At 25.9% G+C, this 17,004-nt stretch overlaps 1 protein-coding gene across 1 annotated transcript; it reads right to left on the bottom strand.

The window, feature by feature from the left end:
- Positions 1 to 2,992: 2,992 nt before the first annotated feature.
- Positions 2,993 to 13,167, bottom strand: Phum_PHUM068980 (Nephrin precursor, putative; the record flags this gene model as incomplete). Its single annotated transcript, XM_002423530.1, has 18 exons — positions 2,993 to 3,221; positions 3,312 to 3,556; positions 3,720 to 3,868; positions 4,135 to 4,287; positions 4,964 to 5,131; positions 5,208 to 5,469; positions 5,550 to 5,725; positions 5,809 to 6,096; positions 6,178 to 6,453; positions 6,549 to 6,851; positions 6,933 to 7,086; positions 7,170 to 7,306; positions 7,389 to 7,688; positions 8,477 to 8,767; positions 8,858 to 9,040; positions 10,583 to 10,735; positions 10,837 to 11,016; positions 13,122 to 13,167. 18 exons carry the CDS (start codon positions 13,165 to 13,167, stop codon positions 2,993 to 2,995), a joined length of 3,693 nt encoding a protein of 1,230 aa, XP_002423575.1.
- Positions 13,168 to 17,004: the final 3,837 nt, after the last annotated feature.

The following is a 17,004-nucleotide window of genomic DNA, read 5'->3' as shown; positions in this document are numbered from 1 at the left end:
ACCCGGCCTCCAAGTAGCTGGATTACAGGAGCACGCCACGACTCCCAGCCCCCGTTCTACTGTCGACCTGAGTCAGCTCGACATTTCACTTTTCTTGTTCCTGGACATTCCCCACTGGAAGCCAATTCGGGAATTAATTGGTTTCCATCGAATAAGATGGTCTCGGGAAGACTTACAAGAATTGTTGTGATGCTGTTTTTGTTGTAAAAGGTGAAAGCCTTTTCATCAGGCAACAGCATTACTGATATTTAGGCATTTATTCCGTAGGGATCGGGTAAAAACCTGGAAAGTAAATGTTGAAAAATCCTCCGACAAACATTAATACGAATTGTCATGATTATGAGTGATAATAATAATAATAATAATAATAATAATAATAATAATAATGTATAATTTTGTGAGTCAACTCTTACAAGTGCATCTCCCTCTAGTAAAGAGCGGAGTGAAGCATGTTCAAGAGTTTTAGTCGACACTGCCCGTAGGCGGAGTCTCACACTCTTCCTACTACCAAATAAGGAGTTTACTTCTGGGTCACCAAAAAAAAAGGGAGGGGGAAGGGTAGAAGCAGAAAGATTTTATTAATTAATAAAAAATAAATAAATAAAATTGAAAATATACAAAATGTGAATTTTTTTTTAATTTCAATAATTACAATTTATATTAACAATTTTTTTTATTTTTATTATAATTAATGTTTTGTTTAAATTTATTTATTTACTTATATTTATTCAAAAAATAAACTGTCACTTATTATTCGTTTAAGTAAATAATTAGTTAATTCTTTAAATAACAATAATAATAATAATTATTATTATTATTAATAATTATATCAAAAAATAAAAAAAAAAATTATTTGTTTTTTTTTTTTTTGAATACATACATAAATTATTAAAATAAAAAAAGAAGCATAGTATTTCGAAAAAGGATTTTTTCGATCTTGTTGTAATTTATAAAATATTTATAAAAAAAAAAAACTTATAAGAATTTACTATTAATAATAATAATAATAATAATAATAATAATAATAATGATAATGATAATAAAAGAACTGCTATTGAAAAACAAATTGAAAAAAAAATAAATAAATAAAAATATTTAATATTTATTAAGTGTGAGTGTTATTTATTCAAAATCATCAACGATCTCAATATTTTATTTAAATAAAATGTCCGTAAATTTTGCTGTTGTTGTTGCTGTCGGACATATTTGTTTATTATTATTATTATTACTATTATTTACCCCATTTTTTTGCAACAGTTAAGTTTTTTTTTTTGTTCATATTATCTCTTTTATTTGTGCTAAAATTTATCTTTTATCTTTTAATTTTTTTTTTTTTTTTTTTTTTTAATATTTCAAATTCAACTTACAGCTTTTATACATTTTTTTCGTAAAAAAAAAACAAACAAACAAACAACAAACAAATTAATAATTATTTAACAAACAGAAAGAGACAAAATTATAATAAAAATTATTTTATTTTTATTTTTTTTTTTTCTGAGATCAAATCACTGGAATTCAAACGAAATTTTTTTTTTTATCATAACAAATGATAATAATAATAATAATAATAATAATAATAATAATAATAATAATAATAATAATAATAATAATAATAATAATAATAATAATAATAATAATAATAATAATAATAATAAATGATAATAATTAATAATAATTAAAAAAAAAAAAATTTTCGTCGTTACAAATTTAAAAAAAAAAAAAAATTAATTTTTAAATATATATTTTTTTATGAATATATTTATTATTAATAATAATAATAATAATAATAATAATAATAATAATGTACAAATATATACCGTAAATCCAGTGACGTCAAAATAATGCAAAAAACAAAAAAAAAAAAAAACTATTAATAATAATAATAATTTATGTATTTTTCAGATTTGCCATTTAAAAAATTATTCGCTGTAAATTTTTCCCTGATTCCATTATAGAAAAAAAATTTTATTTATTTATTTCTTTTAATAATTTAACTTATTATTATTATTATTATTATTATTATTATTATTATTATTATTATTATTATTATTATTATTATTATTATTATTATTATTTATAGCACTGAATACTGTACAAATAAAAATAAAAATAAAAAAATCACTGTAAATAAATTTGACACTTTGGTATTTAGCTTTCAAGTTTAACAGTCTTCTTTCTTTTTTTTTTTTTTTTTTTAAATAAATTTTAAACGCGTTTAAATTTTTTTTTTCTTCACTTTTTTTTTTTATTATCTCTTTTATAGTTCTTTTACGTAAAAATTAAAAAAAAAAAAAAAAAAAACAAAACTGTCACTTTATTTGCTCCATATAATAATAATAATTATAACAATATTATTATTATTATTATTTATTTTTTTATCCAGGAATCATAACTTCTTTTATTAACATTATTCTTGTTGGCAAATCATCATCTGCATAACCATTTTATGGAAGCACCATTTGCTTTCTATCTCTCTTTCTCTCTCTATCTCTTTCTGTCTTTTTCAATTACTTATAAAAAAACAAACGTTTAAAAAAAAAAAAGAAAACTTTGGTTCTTCTTTCAAATAATAATAATAATAATATTAATTACAATTTATAAAATAAAAAAAAAAAAAATTCGGTAACCAAATGACATTTTCTCATCCTTATTCTCTTTCTTTCTTTCTCTTTCTCTCTAATTTTTTCACATACCTACTTACACATTCATACTACACACATTCAAGTACAATTTTTTCTTCTTCTTCTTCATCTTCTTATTCTTCCTTTGTTTTAATCATTATTATTTTAGCTATTTTCATATATATATATATATATATATATATATATATATATATAAAGTCTTTAAATTTAGTCAACAATAGAAGTTTACATATATATATATATAAATACGGAGGGACTTGATCGAAATTCGAAAAAAAAAAACTTAAAAAATATTTTCCCTGCGACACGCCGTAAAAAAAAAGAAATAGGCCATCGCAGGTTCTTTAGAGTCACACCAAGTGACCCTCTGTTTCCAAATTAGCAGGATAACCTTGACCAAACGTCGAAAGAGCTGGTTGAGGCATAAGAGTTGCCGATAGGACGGGCCCCGTAAGTTTCGGAGGCGAAGAATTATTATGTAAAACTGTTACATCAGGAAGGACGGGACCTCTTTGACGTTTAAGAGATCCCGTAGGCATTGTATGGTTGTACTCTAATGGTTGAGAGTAAGGTAAATACCTGAAAACCCCAACGCAATTAATTTTAAACTAATTCACAATCATCATCATCATCATCATCAAGATTTACAGAAAGTAAAAAAGTATCTACCTCGACTCCGCTTGCATGTTATAATAAGTTCCTTCTATCGTCTGAGGAGGAATCATTGAATTGTTTATGTAGTTTCCTTTATTTACAGGATGCGGTAATGTGTTTCTCGTCTGAACAATTTCCGGATCTGGTACTACATGATTTCCCCTCAATTGATGCTGCATTTCGTAGCTTGCAGGGTACTGGAACGGATAATCAAATTGGTCTATTAAATATGTGCTATTAGCTACTTTACACCCGTCCTCCTAAAACACAAAAGTTTATTCGTTAGTAATTCATTATTATTATTATTATTATCCTCATTCATTAGATTGTACCCTCTTCCGTTCGTGTGCCGAACAAAAAAATTCATGTTTGTTAATGTTACATTTACTTGGATTGTTCTAAAAAATTTAAACTTCATCTTACCGCATAATCGGCGTTGACTTCTCCGTTTGAATAATTTTCACTTTTTTCCGAAACTGAACTTAATGTCTCTCCGGTAACTGTTTCATTATAACTACTCGGTGCATACATTTCAATGGTTGCAGATTTGTTGCTTCCTTGCTCGCTAGGACCTAAATAAAAATATTAAAAAACAAAAAAAAAATAATAATAATAAATTATTTTGCTTATTTAAAAAAAAAAAAAAAAAAAAAACATACAATGAATTATTGGGGGAGTATGAGCTAGGTAGCAAATTATTATTATCATTCTTAATTATTAAATAATTACCCCGAATTAATTTTAATTACACGTCGACGGTTTTTTATAGAGCGCACAACAATATGCACACGCGCACACACACGCACGCCGGTTTTTTCCACGAATTTTCAAAACATACCTTTTTTAATTTTTTTTTTCTTCTTTCTTATTATGAAGCAAACAACAAGAAGTACGTTAAAAAGTAGTAATATAACTCCGGTTATTGATACGCTGATGATTATGATTCGAGGTATATCTGCTTTTCCTAGCAATTCTTCTGGGATCATAATGTCTACAAAACATAAAACGATGTGTATGTACCTGACAATCTTTTATTTCGTGATCGCCGTCGCAAGCAACAACCCACCACCAGGATGTTAAGAGCGAGCATTGTGATTCCCGCAACGGCCGTGATAACCACCATTTTCATTGATATTTCATTTTCACCGAGGGAACCAAGAGGTGGAGAATGAAGCGAAGGAGGTGGCGTGCCTAAACAACAAAAACCAAACCCATCACCTTTTACATGCTTATTAATTATTATTATTATTATTATATTATCGCATGCTATTTTGCTCTTAAAAAATTAATTTTTTAAACGTAATACTTAACTACCAACCAAAAAAAAAAAAAAACGGTTAACCGACAGATTCGATAACAAGAAAAGTGATTCGTTAAAATTTATTATTATTATTATTATTATTTTTAAATGAAACGCCATTATTTAAATTTTATAGTTAATATGCAATGTTTTACATAAAAAAAACAATTTTAAAAACCCCGCTGTAATAGCAGTAGAAAAAAAATTTTCATGAATTTTTCTTAATTTTTTTTTCCTCCCTATTTGATTAGTTTTAACAATGAAATGAAATTTTTTTAAAAAAGCGTATTCGCTTATGTAAAGCAATTTAAGAAATATGTCATTTTATTAAAAAAAAAAAAAAAATTATCGGAAAATGTCGCCTTACTTGATGTTTTCGTTTTAACTACATCTTGCATGTAGTTACTATTTCCTCTGTCGTTGAACGCCATTATTGTAAATACATATTCTGTATCTAAATTTAAACCGTTAACTGTATAATATGTTGAATTATCAGTTAATACGTCTAAATATCTAAAACCTTCTCTTTCAGAATCTGAAATTTTAAACAAAAACTCAAGTTTTTTTTTAATAATGAAAAAAATCTAGCGAAAAAAAAAAAGTCAACGAACTTTTATTATCTGCTTTATATCTGATTCTGTAAGAAGTTTTGAGTCCTCCGTCGAATCCAGGTACCCAAGATATTGTCACGGAATCATGAGTGACGTTAAGTACTGTCATAGACAATGGAGGATCCGGAGCAGAAGTCACGTTGAGTACGATTATGGATTTTGCAATCCCTTCTTCGTTTCTTGCTTCGCATTCGTATTCTCCATAATCGGACGCTTCCACGTTATTTATTATCAATATCGATTCGAACGTCGTGAAATTAACCTAATTTATTTATTTCGATTAATTTTTAGGTTCGTATTAAAAATAATAATAATAATAATAATAAAGGTTTCGAGACTTACTTCGCGAAATTCCGAAAAATATTTACTCGTTATGTTGGGAACCAAATTCATTCTATTTCTAAACCATTGAAATGTTGGCTTAGGCACGGACGATGATCTACATATTAATCTACCGGTACTTCCTATATTCGATGCAGATTTTAATCGGGCTGGAGAAAAATCCATTTCTGGCTTATCTGAAATAACGATGATAATAATGATAATTGTAAAAAAAAAGGTTTTTCATCTATCAATATATATGTCTGATAATGTATCTTACATTTGACTAATAATTCTATAGTTTTAAACGTTTCGTTTCCTATTCCGTTGTTTACGACGCACTCGAAAGAACCAGAATCTTTACGAGTAGGCGAACGTAAAACTAAATAAGACGTGGAATTAATAAATGTTTTAGATATTGTTTTTTCATCTAAATCGTAATAATTTTTATTCCTCCATGAAATATCGTCTTCTTTTAACGGATTACCATCGACCGTGCAATTGAGTTCGACATTTTCTCCAGGCGTTGCTACAACGTATTGTGGAGCGGTTACTACGTAAGCCGAATCTACAAAAAAATTAGAAATAAAATTTCAGGTAGGAATAAATACTACTAATCTTCATTCGATTTACTCGAGGAAAAACTTACATTGGACGCTTATATTAAAAGTAATTGATGCCGAACCCTGAGAATTTGATGCCGTGCATTTATATTCTCCATTATCGTGCCTAGTGAGCCTCGTTATGTTCAAAACGGGACCATCAACAATCAATCTTGAATTTTTTTTTGAAAATGAAACGCCATTTTTATTCCAAGTATAAACTATGTTACTTGGATTGGCTTTTGTTTCTAAAAATATCAGCAAAGGTTCTCCTTCGACCGCTGAATATATTTTATTCGTTAATTCTTTAAAAACTGGCTTAACTATAAAAGAAAAAGAAAACGGAAACGGAAACGTATTTTAAAAACGTAAAAAACGATTCATAAAAACATTTTAAAAATTAATTTTTGATACACACATAAAACATCTAATGTAAATGCATCGTGTACGCTTCTTTGAAGCGGTGCGTTCGTTGCTTGACACGTGTAAACGACACCATTAATTTCAGGTGTCACGTTTACTTTGAGTTCAATCGTTGATATGACTCCGCCGTGTAATCCCGGTTTTGTGGTATTTATTGCACCGCCAACGGGTATCCCTTCTTTCCACCAACTTAACTTAGCCGGAGGATTACTAGAACTAGATTCGCAAGTTAACGTTGCTATTTGTCCCGGTTTTAATTCGGCGGGTTCTTTTCTCACTCTAACATGATCCGGAGGAACTAATATTTAAAAAAAAAATAATAATAATAATATTTAACAAAAAAAAAAAATTGTATGAAAGTGCTATGATGATAACTCACAATAAACATTTAATTTAACGGTTTCAATGAATGGAACTTCTGTCGCTGGATTAGACGCTTCGCATTTGTATACGGCTCCGTTATCAGTCATATTTGTGTAGACGGTTATCTCTGCGGAGACGGATCGGTCGTTTGTTTTTGACACAGAAGTTATCTGTAATGTGACGTAACACGGTAATGGAATCGAAAAAAAAAATTTATTTTTATATTTTTTTAATTACGATTCCTCATATTTACCTTTTTATCATTTTTGTACCACGTTAGCGTCGCCAAAGGATTACCTCCTGATGAAATACACGATATCATTTGTACAGTACCCACCGGAATATTGGTACCTTTTGTGTAACCGCTAATTATCGGATGGCCGGGTGGATCTAAAAATAAATAAAAATTTTTTAATAAAAATACAAAAAATCTGTTGTAAATAAAAATTTTTTTTTTAAATAACAAACGTACACAAAACGTTGATCGTGTGCGTTCCGACAATGTTTTCAGTTAAGTGCATGTTCAAACCGTGGCAAATAACAACCAAAGATCTTTTATTCTGTCCAACTGTCACTGTTATATTTGAAGTACTTATCGAACCGCCGTTCGGTGACGGAGTTGTTATCACCGATGTGTTTCGCACTTGTCTTCCTGCAACCATCCATTTAATATCCGCTGGAGGATTACTGTTATCGGTCGTGCATGTCAAAGGCACCTTATCCCCGGCTTTTGCTTCGGTTGGACCAGAAATAGTCACGTGAGCAGGTGCAACTATAAATAATAATCAAAAAAATAAATCATTATTAATACGAAAAAAAAAAAAATAGAAACCGTCAAGGTGAATTTAACCCGCGTGTAACGCTTCCGTTTTTTTTTTTAATTTTATTATTATTATTATTATTTTTTTTTTTTTAACTTTTCTCACGTGATTTAAAATAAATAAAAATCACTCACGCAAAATTTACAATTTAATTTAATTTAAAAAAAAAAAATGTATTTTTTTTTTTTTCTCATTTAAATCTCTGAGAGTTTTTTTTTTTTTACTTGAATTTTAAACGCGTTTAACAAAGAAAAAAAACTAGAAAAACAGGTAGTATCGACGAATGAATGAACGATTAAGAAAATAATAATAATAATAATAAATGTGTGTGAATTTGTATTTAGTTACCATAATAAATAATACTAACAACTAATTAGTTGTTCGATTTAAAAAAAAAAAAAGTTTTAGACATAAAAAAGTACCACAATAAAATTTCATAACTTTATTTTAAAACAAATAATTACGTAGATATTAAATTAATACGTTTCATAAAAAAACATTTATTTATGAAAAATATACATCGGATACCAATTAAATATAAATGTTGAGACTTCCGTTTTTTAAAAGTCATAATACAAAATATCTTGTACGATAATGTACGTTTCGTGTATACAAAAAAAAGAAACAATACGTTTCCTTTAATTAGTCACGTGGTGAGTCATCATCATCATCAAAGGTACGTTCAGGTTCTCTAATGATGATTGAAACCCCTGTGGGAAAAAACAATTAAATTACTTACAGAGCACAGAAAGCGTAACTTCTGCTTTGTAAGGTATCGGACTCATGACGTTTGTTGCTTCGCATTTATATTTTGCTTTGTTATCGTTTGAATCCGCGGTAAAAGTGTAAACGTTTTCAGAAAGGCGTCCGGCCGTTCTATATGACATTCTCACAGGTTCGCCATTTTTAAACCAAATTAATTGAGCGGGAGGATTACCGCCACGAGATCTACATATCAATTCAATTGTTTGACCTCTTTTAACGGTTTCTCCTTCGGTGTAACCTTCGATGTAAGGCAAACCGGGTGGATCTGAGAGAAAAAAAAAAAATTTCCAACAATAATAATAATAATATTCGTTTGTTTGGGAAAATGTAAAAGGCATCGACAAACTTTACTTACACAATACGGAAAGGCTAACTGTTGATCTCAATGGCATGTTTGTTGGTAATGCCTCGTGTCTTGCTTCGCATGTATATTCAGCGACGTCATCATCCGCTGTCGGTTTTATTTTTATTTTACTTAATACGTTGTACCTCGTGACTTTTCCTTCGGGTACGTTTATCACAGTATCAGAACTATTGTCTAAACAAACAAAAAAAAAAAATATTTTTAAAACTTTTTTGAATTCTCTGCGGCAATAAACAATTGACAAATAAAAGTTTTTAACGTGTACATCCCGATTGATTCCGAAATAAAAAAAATTCCATAGAGTAATAAAAAAAAAAAAAACACCATGACATAAATATTATTATTACTAATGAAAAATATTTTAAAATTATTTCTCGAAACGATTAAAACCCCTTTTTTATTTTATTTTATTTATTTATTTATTTTCGTCGTAATGGTTAACATTAACGCTGCGTCATAATGATGATAATAATAATAATAACGGTAAACGCGATCGTAAATTTCGCAGGAAACGGCATAAAAAAAAAAAAAAAAAAATTAACCGACAAATTTTACAATTAAAGATAATATCTACGGATAATGTAGTAGATATTATCTCTTTGCATTATTACCATCTTTATATACGTCTTAAATTTTTTTAAGTCAAAGAAAATTCTGGAAAAAAAAAGAAAAAATTTACAATCAATAATTTATTTCATTATTATTATTATTATTATTATTATCGCGAATTCATATAAAAAAAATTATTATTATCACCGGTTTTTTTTTTGCCATTAGCAAGAGTTTCTTTTTTTTTTTATTGTTGCTACCGTTAATGTACGATTAATAATTTTTTTTTTTGTTGTTGTCTTCTTTTAAAAATCAAAAGACGTCCTACATTTTTTAAAAAAGGAAATGGTAATAATAATGATGATAATAATGATAACTTTTTCCCGCAACGGTTTTTCTTTTTTTTTTTTGAAAATCAATAATTAAGAAATAAAAACCCCAGATGGTGGTAAATTAAAGTAAAAAAAAAAACTCATTTTATTACTGGTAATTATTATTATTATTATTATTATTATTTAACGATTGAATAAAAAATTTATTTATTTATTATTTTATTGTATACATGAATAAATAGTAATAATAATAATAATAATTGTTATTGTCGACGGGAAAGCGATTTAAAAAAAATTTTTCTTTTTTTTTTCACAATTTTTTTTCTTTCTTTTTTAAATAAATAAATAAAAAAGTATAAAAAATTAGTGATAATAATAATGATGATGATAATAATAATGAAAATAATACTAGAGAAACAGTTTTAAAAAAAAACTCATTTTGAGTCTCGTTCATTTAAAAGGCTTTAAAAGCTGTTGAAAAAAAAACTTTTCAGGTCGGTCAGCAAAGTAATTTGCTGCTGCTACGGAGTCACTTCCCCTCTCCCTGTTTTTATAATATCATTATTATTATCATTGTAATCATTATTAACTTTAAATTTATTAACTTTACGTCGTATTTTTTGCATTAAAAAAAAAAAAATTAAAGCGTAAAAAATAAAAAAATAAAAAAAAAATAAAGTGCGCGAGGAATGACCGAACGATCGACCAATCAGAAACGTAAAAATTTTTTTTTTTTATATATATTAATATTCCATCGTATACGAATAAAACTAAGAGATGACACATAAATTAAGACTTTTTATTAGATAAAATAATTAAAAATAAATAAACATACCTGATTTTAATTCAATGTCTCCCCTATACCAAATCACTTTAGCAGGAGGTTTTGAATTTTTAACCAAACATTCAATTTCTAATTCTTCATTTTCCTTTATTTGAATTTTATCTTTTGATGAATGATTAATTATTTCTATTGAAGAAGGTGGAGCTGTCGGAGTTAAACATTAAACAATTATTTATAACTAAAAAACCGTCGGAACAAAGAAAAAATATATAAATAATAATAATAATTCATATATAAATAAATACCTATGACGGTTAATCTGGCGTTGGCACGTATTGCTTTATTATTAGCAACGGGACCAACTTGGCACTGAAACTCAGAATCATCTTCTAACGTAACATTTGTTATTTTTAAATTATAAACTCCGATTTTTCTATCTCCTATATAACTATATCTTGGAAGTCCTGGAATTTCAGCGTTGTAACCTGGAAAATAAATAAAAAAAAAAAAAGTTAAATAAACGTGAGTTTTCCTTCTTCTTCTTCTTCTTTTTAAAAGAAAAAAGAAAATTTTTTTTTTTTTATTCATTTATGTAATATATTTGACAACCTTTGCACGTTTCAAAAAAAAAAAAAGTTTTAAAAAAACAAAAATCTTTAGAATAAAACCTAATTCAAAAATTGTTGTTGTTGTTGGTGGTGGTAATGGCAGTGGCAGTGGTGGTGAAGAGGGGGTAAAAAAAAAAACTAGTTTTAACTTTTCAAACCTTTACTTTTTTTTTCACCAACCGTAAAACTTTTTGATTTTGACTTTTTTTTTTTTTACTTTTTCGTACCAACTTTAAAAATTATAAAAAAATAAAATTTATTCATATTTATGAGTAACAAAAATTATTATTATTATTATTATTTTGTTAGTCTCGATTAAATGAATAAATCAATCTTTTTTTTTTTTTGTACTTCCTATTTATGTGGGATTAAAGTGGCCAAAAGGAAATTTTAAAAACTCGTTTGTTTATTTGTACAACAACAAACAATAAATGCACCTCGTGGGTAGCAAAATCGGTTTATTAATTATTAATAATAATAATAATAATAGTTAAAGCTCAGGTATAATGATTATTTGCCCACCGGTATTAAATTAGTTTTTTTTTTTTTTTTTAAACTTTGAATGAAACTTAAGTTACGTGGGTAATAACGAATCAATCGATGATTTTTTTGTCTGCTTCCACTTCGTTTTGCATTCGTTTAAGATGTGGAAAATTTAAGAATAAACGTTCGATTTGTCACAGATCGTTTTGATAATAAAATAAATATAACATCAAACGAAATGAAAAGATGTAATAATAAAAATTATGCTTTTTCGTATAAAAAAAAAAATGGCGATAGAATAAGAGAGAGAGAGGGAAACAAAAAAAACGTTCGAATTTTTTTTATTTTATTTAACAAAGAAAAAAAAGAAAAAATTCGAATTTTTACGAATCATTTAATTTAATTATCGTTTTGCTTCGTTTTACCCCCTTTCACTCCTTCTTTTTTCCACCGCCACCCCCCTCTTTCCCCCTGCGAAAAAAAGTTAATTTTTTTTTTATTACTCTTAACTGTCAAAATTCATTACTGTCAATGAATTTTTTTTTTTCCCCCGATGAAAGGTAATTAAAACATTTAATACCAAAAAAAAATTTTTTAAGATTCTCTTATCGATTCGATTTAATGATAAAAAAAAAGAAAAAAAATAAATTTGATGTAAAATTTTCCGAAAAAGATTTTCCAGTTTAGAATTTTTTCCCTTGAAAATTAAATTAAAATTTATTGTTTTCCGGTTTGATTTTGATTGTTTTTTTTTTGTTAATGATAAAAACCTTTAAAAAAAATAATAATAATTGTTTTACTTTTTAAAAAGAGATTGTTTAAATACAAAAAACTAAAACTGGAACTACTTGATTGTTTTATTATTATTATTATTATCGTTACACGTCCAGCAAAAAAAAAGAAAAAAACTGGAAAATAAAATTTATAAAGAAATTATTTTTAATAAATTAAATTTAAATAAATAAAAACAACACAATTTTAAAAAATAAATTTCTAACCGCCATTAATCTTCTTCTTTTTCTTCTTCGAGTAAAAAAAAAAAACAATCGATTATTTATTTTCATTCCCCCCTCCCTCTCTCTCTCTTTTTTCCTTTTTTCCATTGAGAAAATGAAAAAAAAAAAAAAAATTTGGTTTTTCCTCTTGTTTAAATTTAAATTTAATTTTTTATCAAATTTTTTTTTTTTGTGTTGTGGTTTTATTTTAAATGATCATTTTATTAATTAATAATAAATAAAATTTTTTTTAATAACCCGACTATAAATTTAATGAGAGGCAAAAACTTATTAATATTATTATTATTATCAATAAATTCATTGGAGTGTAAAAAAAAAAAAAGAAATTGTTATTCGTTTGGAAATTTTTTTTTTTTTTTGCATTTTCACATCAATCAATGAATTTTTATATTTACGAAACTTAAAACTTTTTTTTCTTTTTTAATAAAAGTGATAAATTTCTTTTTGTTTTTAAAAAAAATTAAGAGCATATGTTTAACTTACCCAAAGCAAAACCATCTTTCGTCCATTGGACTTCACCCTGTAACATTGATATTTCACATTCCAGCACTGCTTCTCCTCCTTCTCGTATTTTTAAATCTTTTGGCTTTTGTCTAAAAAATTGCTGACCTCCGTAAACTATAATAAAACAAATAATAATAATGATAATAATATGTTTCAGTAGCAGCAGCAAGAGCAGCAGTAGCAGGAGCACGTATAAACCAAGAAAAAGAAAGGAAAAAAAAAAGAAAAAATTAAAATTAATGTTAGTAATAATTTTTATTTTTACGACTGTCTCCATACTCCTCGGTGTTAACAAACAATAATTTTTAAATTTAACTTGCTTAAAATTAAATAATTCTTTTTGGCACTCGCAAATTTTTTTTTTTTTCCTTACTTCCTATTGCATGCTCCCTACTCCCCCGCGCCCCCGCTCCCACCCCCCACAGATCTTTTACGCCTCTTTTTTCCTGTTTCGAACCCTTCCTACCAACACGATTCTACTTCCCATTATTCTTTTCGAAAAAAACAAAAAATAAGTTTTGGCGGAAAAAAAAAAATTATGGAGTCGAATGCGAGGAGGAGGAGGGAAATTTTTTTTTTGTAAAACCGGAAATGAATATTATAAACCAAGGCTTGAATGTTTATCGATCATTTTCCGCGTGAATTTTTTTTTTCCCCACTTCCGATTCATCGATTCCCAGTTTAAAATCGATTTTTTTTTTTTGTTTAATTATTTCTTTGTTTCTAAATTTTTAATAACTTTTTCTCTCTGTTTTATTGATTTCAAATTAATAATAATAATAATAATAATAATAATAATAATAATAATAATAATAATAAAATTATTTATTACTTTTATTAGGATTTTTTTTTTTCAAATAATATTCAATAACTCCACTCACTCACTCACTCAAACCGGATGTTACGCACCCATTTCAATTAACAATATTATTATTATTATTATTATTATTATTATTATTTTTATGTAAATCATTTGAAATTAAATTAATTAACGAAATAATAATAATAATAATAAAATTACCGATATCGATTATTATTGATTTTCCGGTTTATTTTTAAATAACAATACCCTTCTCTCAAGACCGCGCGCGATAAATACCGGAAATCAATAAATTAAAAGAAAGTTAAATTTATAAATAAATAATAATAATAATAATAAATCGAATAGTAAAAATAAAAAATAAAAAAAATTAATAATAACAGTAATAATAATAATAATAATAGTAATTGAGAGTATGAATAAATACGACGTGACATTCAAAAAAATAAAAAAAATAAACGTAATCGGAAGCTTTAATAATAATAATAATAATAATAATATTTCGGCAAAACTTTAACGTTACTTCGCCATATGTAAAACATGTTTTTTTTTTTTTTAGTTTCTCATTTGGTCGAATAAAAAACCATAAAAAAAAAGAAAAAAAAACCTGAAAACCTTAAAAACATGTTTTACGACGCAGACATTTTGTTTAAATAAAAAACCCTTATGGCCGATTATTATTATTATTAACTAAAAAAAAAACGATTCAATAAATTTTTATTTATTTTTTATTTCGTAACAAAGAAACAAATATAAATAATAATAATGATAATTTTTTTCGATCTACGACGACGACGACGTAACAACAACAGTTAGTTAAATTAATTGATTAAATTTTCTATTAATAATAATAATAATAATAATTTAAAATCGGTCAAATTCAATGGAATAACTGTTAAAACCGTTATAAATCGGTTAAATTAAGTTAAAACGATGTTTAATTGATGATTCTAGAATATTCGTTTCCTTTTATATCCCAAAAGGTAGATAGTAGATAGATAGATGAATAGATGGATGAATAGATGTATGAATAGATGAATGGTTTATGCCGTAGTGAAAATACTTCTTTCTCTCTCAATGAAAATATAAGAAATAAAATGTTTATAAATTTTATTTATTATTATTATTATTTTACATACTACTGTTGATTGTTTATGTAATTTGTTTGTTTGTTTGTTACTAATAATGATAATAACGGTTATAAAAAAATATGTAAACATTACGAAAAAAAAATAAGAAAACGAATCGAAACATCTCGTTTATCTCTTGTTAATTGTCATTTGACCTTTTCCTATATATATATATATTGATTTATTGATTTTTTTCTTTGACCTTTTTTCTTTCTCTCTCTTCTTCTCTCTCTCTCTCTCTCTCTGGCGCTTTCGTTTTCGTCGTAATCTTATTTTTTTTAAAAATATATTTATATGTAAAATTTAAAAAAAAAAAATAAAAAATTCAACAGGTAAAAAAAAAAAATTAATCGAGCCATGCTCATGCACTTTTATAAATTTTTTTTTTTTTTTTTTTTCAAAAGTTGGTTGCGGTGAGCACCTGCTTTTTAGTTAACGAATAAACGTGTGGTCTTTGAACCACATTTAAAGGTACCTTCTCTATTTCTTCTTCTTTTTAATAATACACCTGCTTTCCACTTGTATACCTTTTTTTTTTTTTTTTTTTTTTTTAATCGTCTCACGAAACATAAAAAAATTTTTTTTTTACGAAACCCACATTAGAAAATTTATTTATTGTTTATTTATTTATTTAAATAATATTTTTTTGCAAAAAAACAATTCGTAATCCAGTAAAATAATTATTATTATTTCTCATTTTTTTTTTTTTAAATTTCAGGTTTTTTTTTATGTATATCAGTAAAAATTAAGTGTCATGAGAATTTTTTTTTTAAATTTGATCAATTCAAAATCTTTTAGATTCTCATGCCATTGAATTATCTTTTCATAACATCATAATTACGTCAATTAATAATTTATTTAAAAAAAAAAAAAGTTAATTTTTTTTTTTCCTTTGCCTCCAAGTTAATTCTATTGAATATTATTATTATTATTATATATTAAATGCCATTTTCTTTCAGGTTCTGGTTCGATTTCAACTTTTTTTTTTTTTATTAATATTAATTTTACTAAAACGGATTTCTTTTATGAATCAACATTAATTTTATTATTATTATTACGAAAACTACTACTTCTACTACTACCACTATCGCCATTCATTATTATTATTATTTTAATTTTTTTTTTTTATAATTTAATGGGGGAAAAAAAAAACATTTTTTTTATATTTCAGGTACGAACGTTTTCATAAAAAAAAGAATAAAAGGTTTGTTTACAGACATTCGATAACCTTCTTTTCTCTTTTATTTTTTTCATTCATAAAAAGTTTTTTTTTTCCTTCAAACGATTATTATTATTATTATGTTATTAATTGATAGTAAAAAGTTTATTTCGTGACGTCACAACACCACGTGTGTAATAAATAATAACCACGAGTCAAAAAATAAATTTTTATTATCGTTATCGATAAAAAAATATTTATTCAATAAACAATATTTTTTCCTCTCTTCTTCTTCTTCTTTCGTTTTTCTCCCCTCCCCTCTCTTCCCCCATTCAACTTTAGCGTCAATTTAACTCTTGTACGACAAAAAAAAAAGAAAAATGTTTGTCGCAAAAGAAATTAAAAAAATTAAATTGAAAGGTTTCGACAAATTTTTTTTCTTTTTTTTTTGTTTCAACGGACGAGCAAACCTATTAAATGTTATAAAAATTTACGGATGAGAGAAGAAGACAGACTGAGTTAATGCAGACGAATAAAAACCAAAGTTTTTTTTTTTTATTTCCGTTCACACACTTAATATTCCGTTTTTTTTTCCTTCTTCTTCTTCTTCATCATCAACTTCTTCTGTCTTTTTTTTCTTGTGACCAGAAACTACTTCGTGAGGATTAATAACACAAAAAAAAAAATCAAGAAAATCCAGTTTTTTTTTTTTTCATTCATTTTCTCGTTTGTTACTTTTTTTTTTTTTTTTGG

The sequence above is a fragment of the Pediculus humanus genome, genomic scaffold (assembly GCF_000006295.1).
Source record: "Pediculus humanus corporis 1103172107423 genomic scaffold, whole genome shotgun sequence".
NCBI lineage: Eukaryota > Metazoa > Arthropoda > Insecta > Psocodea > Pediculidae > Pediculus > Pediculus humanus.
The sequence above is the reverse complement of the archived record's forward strand: the minus strand, read 5'-3'. Positions and strand labels throughout refer to the sequence as shown.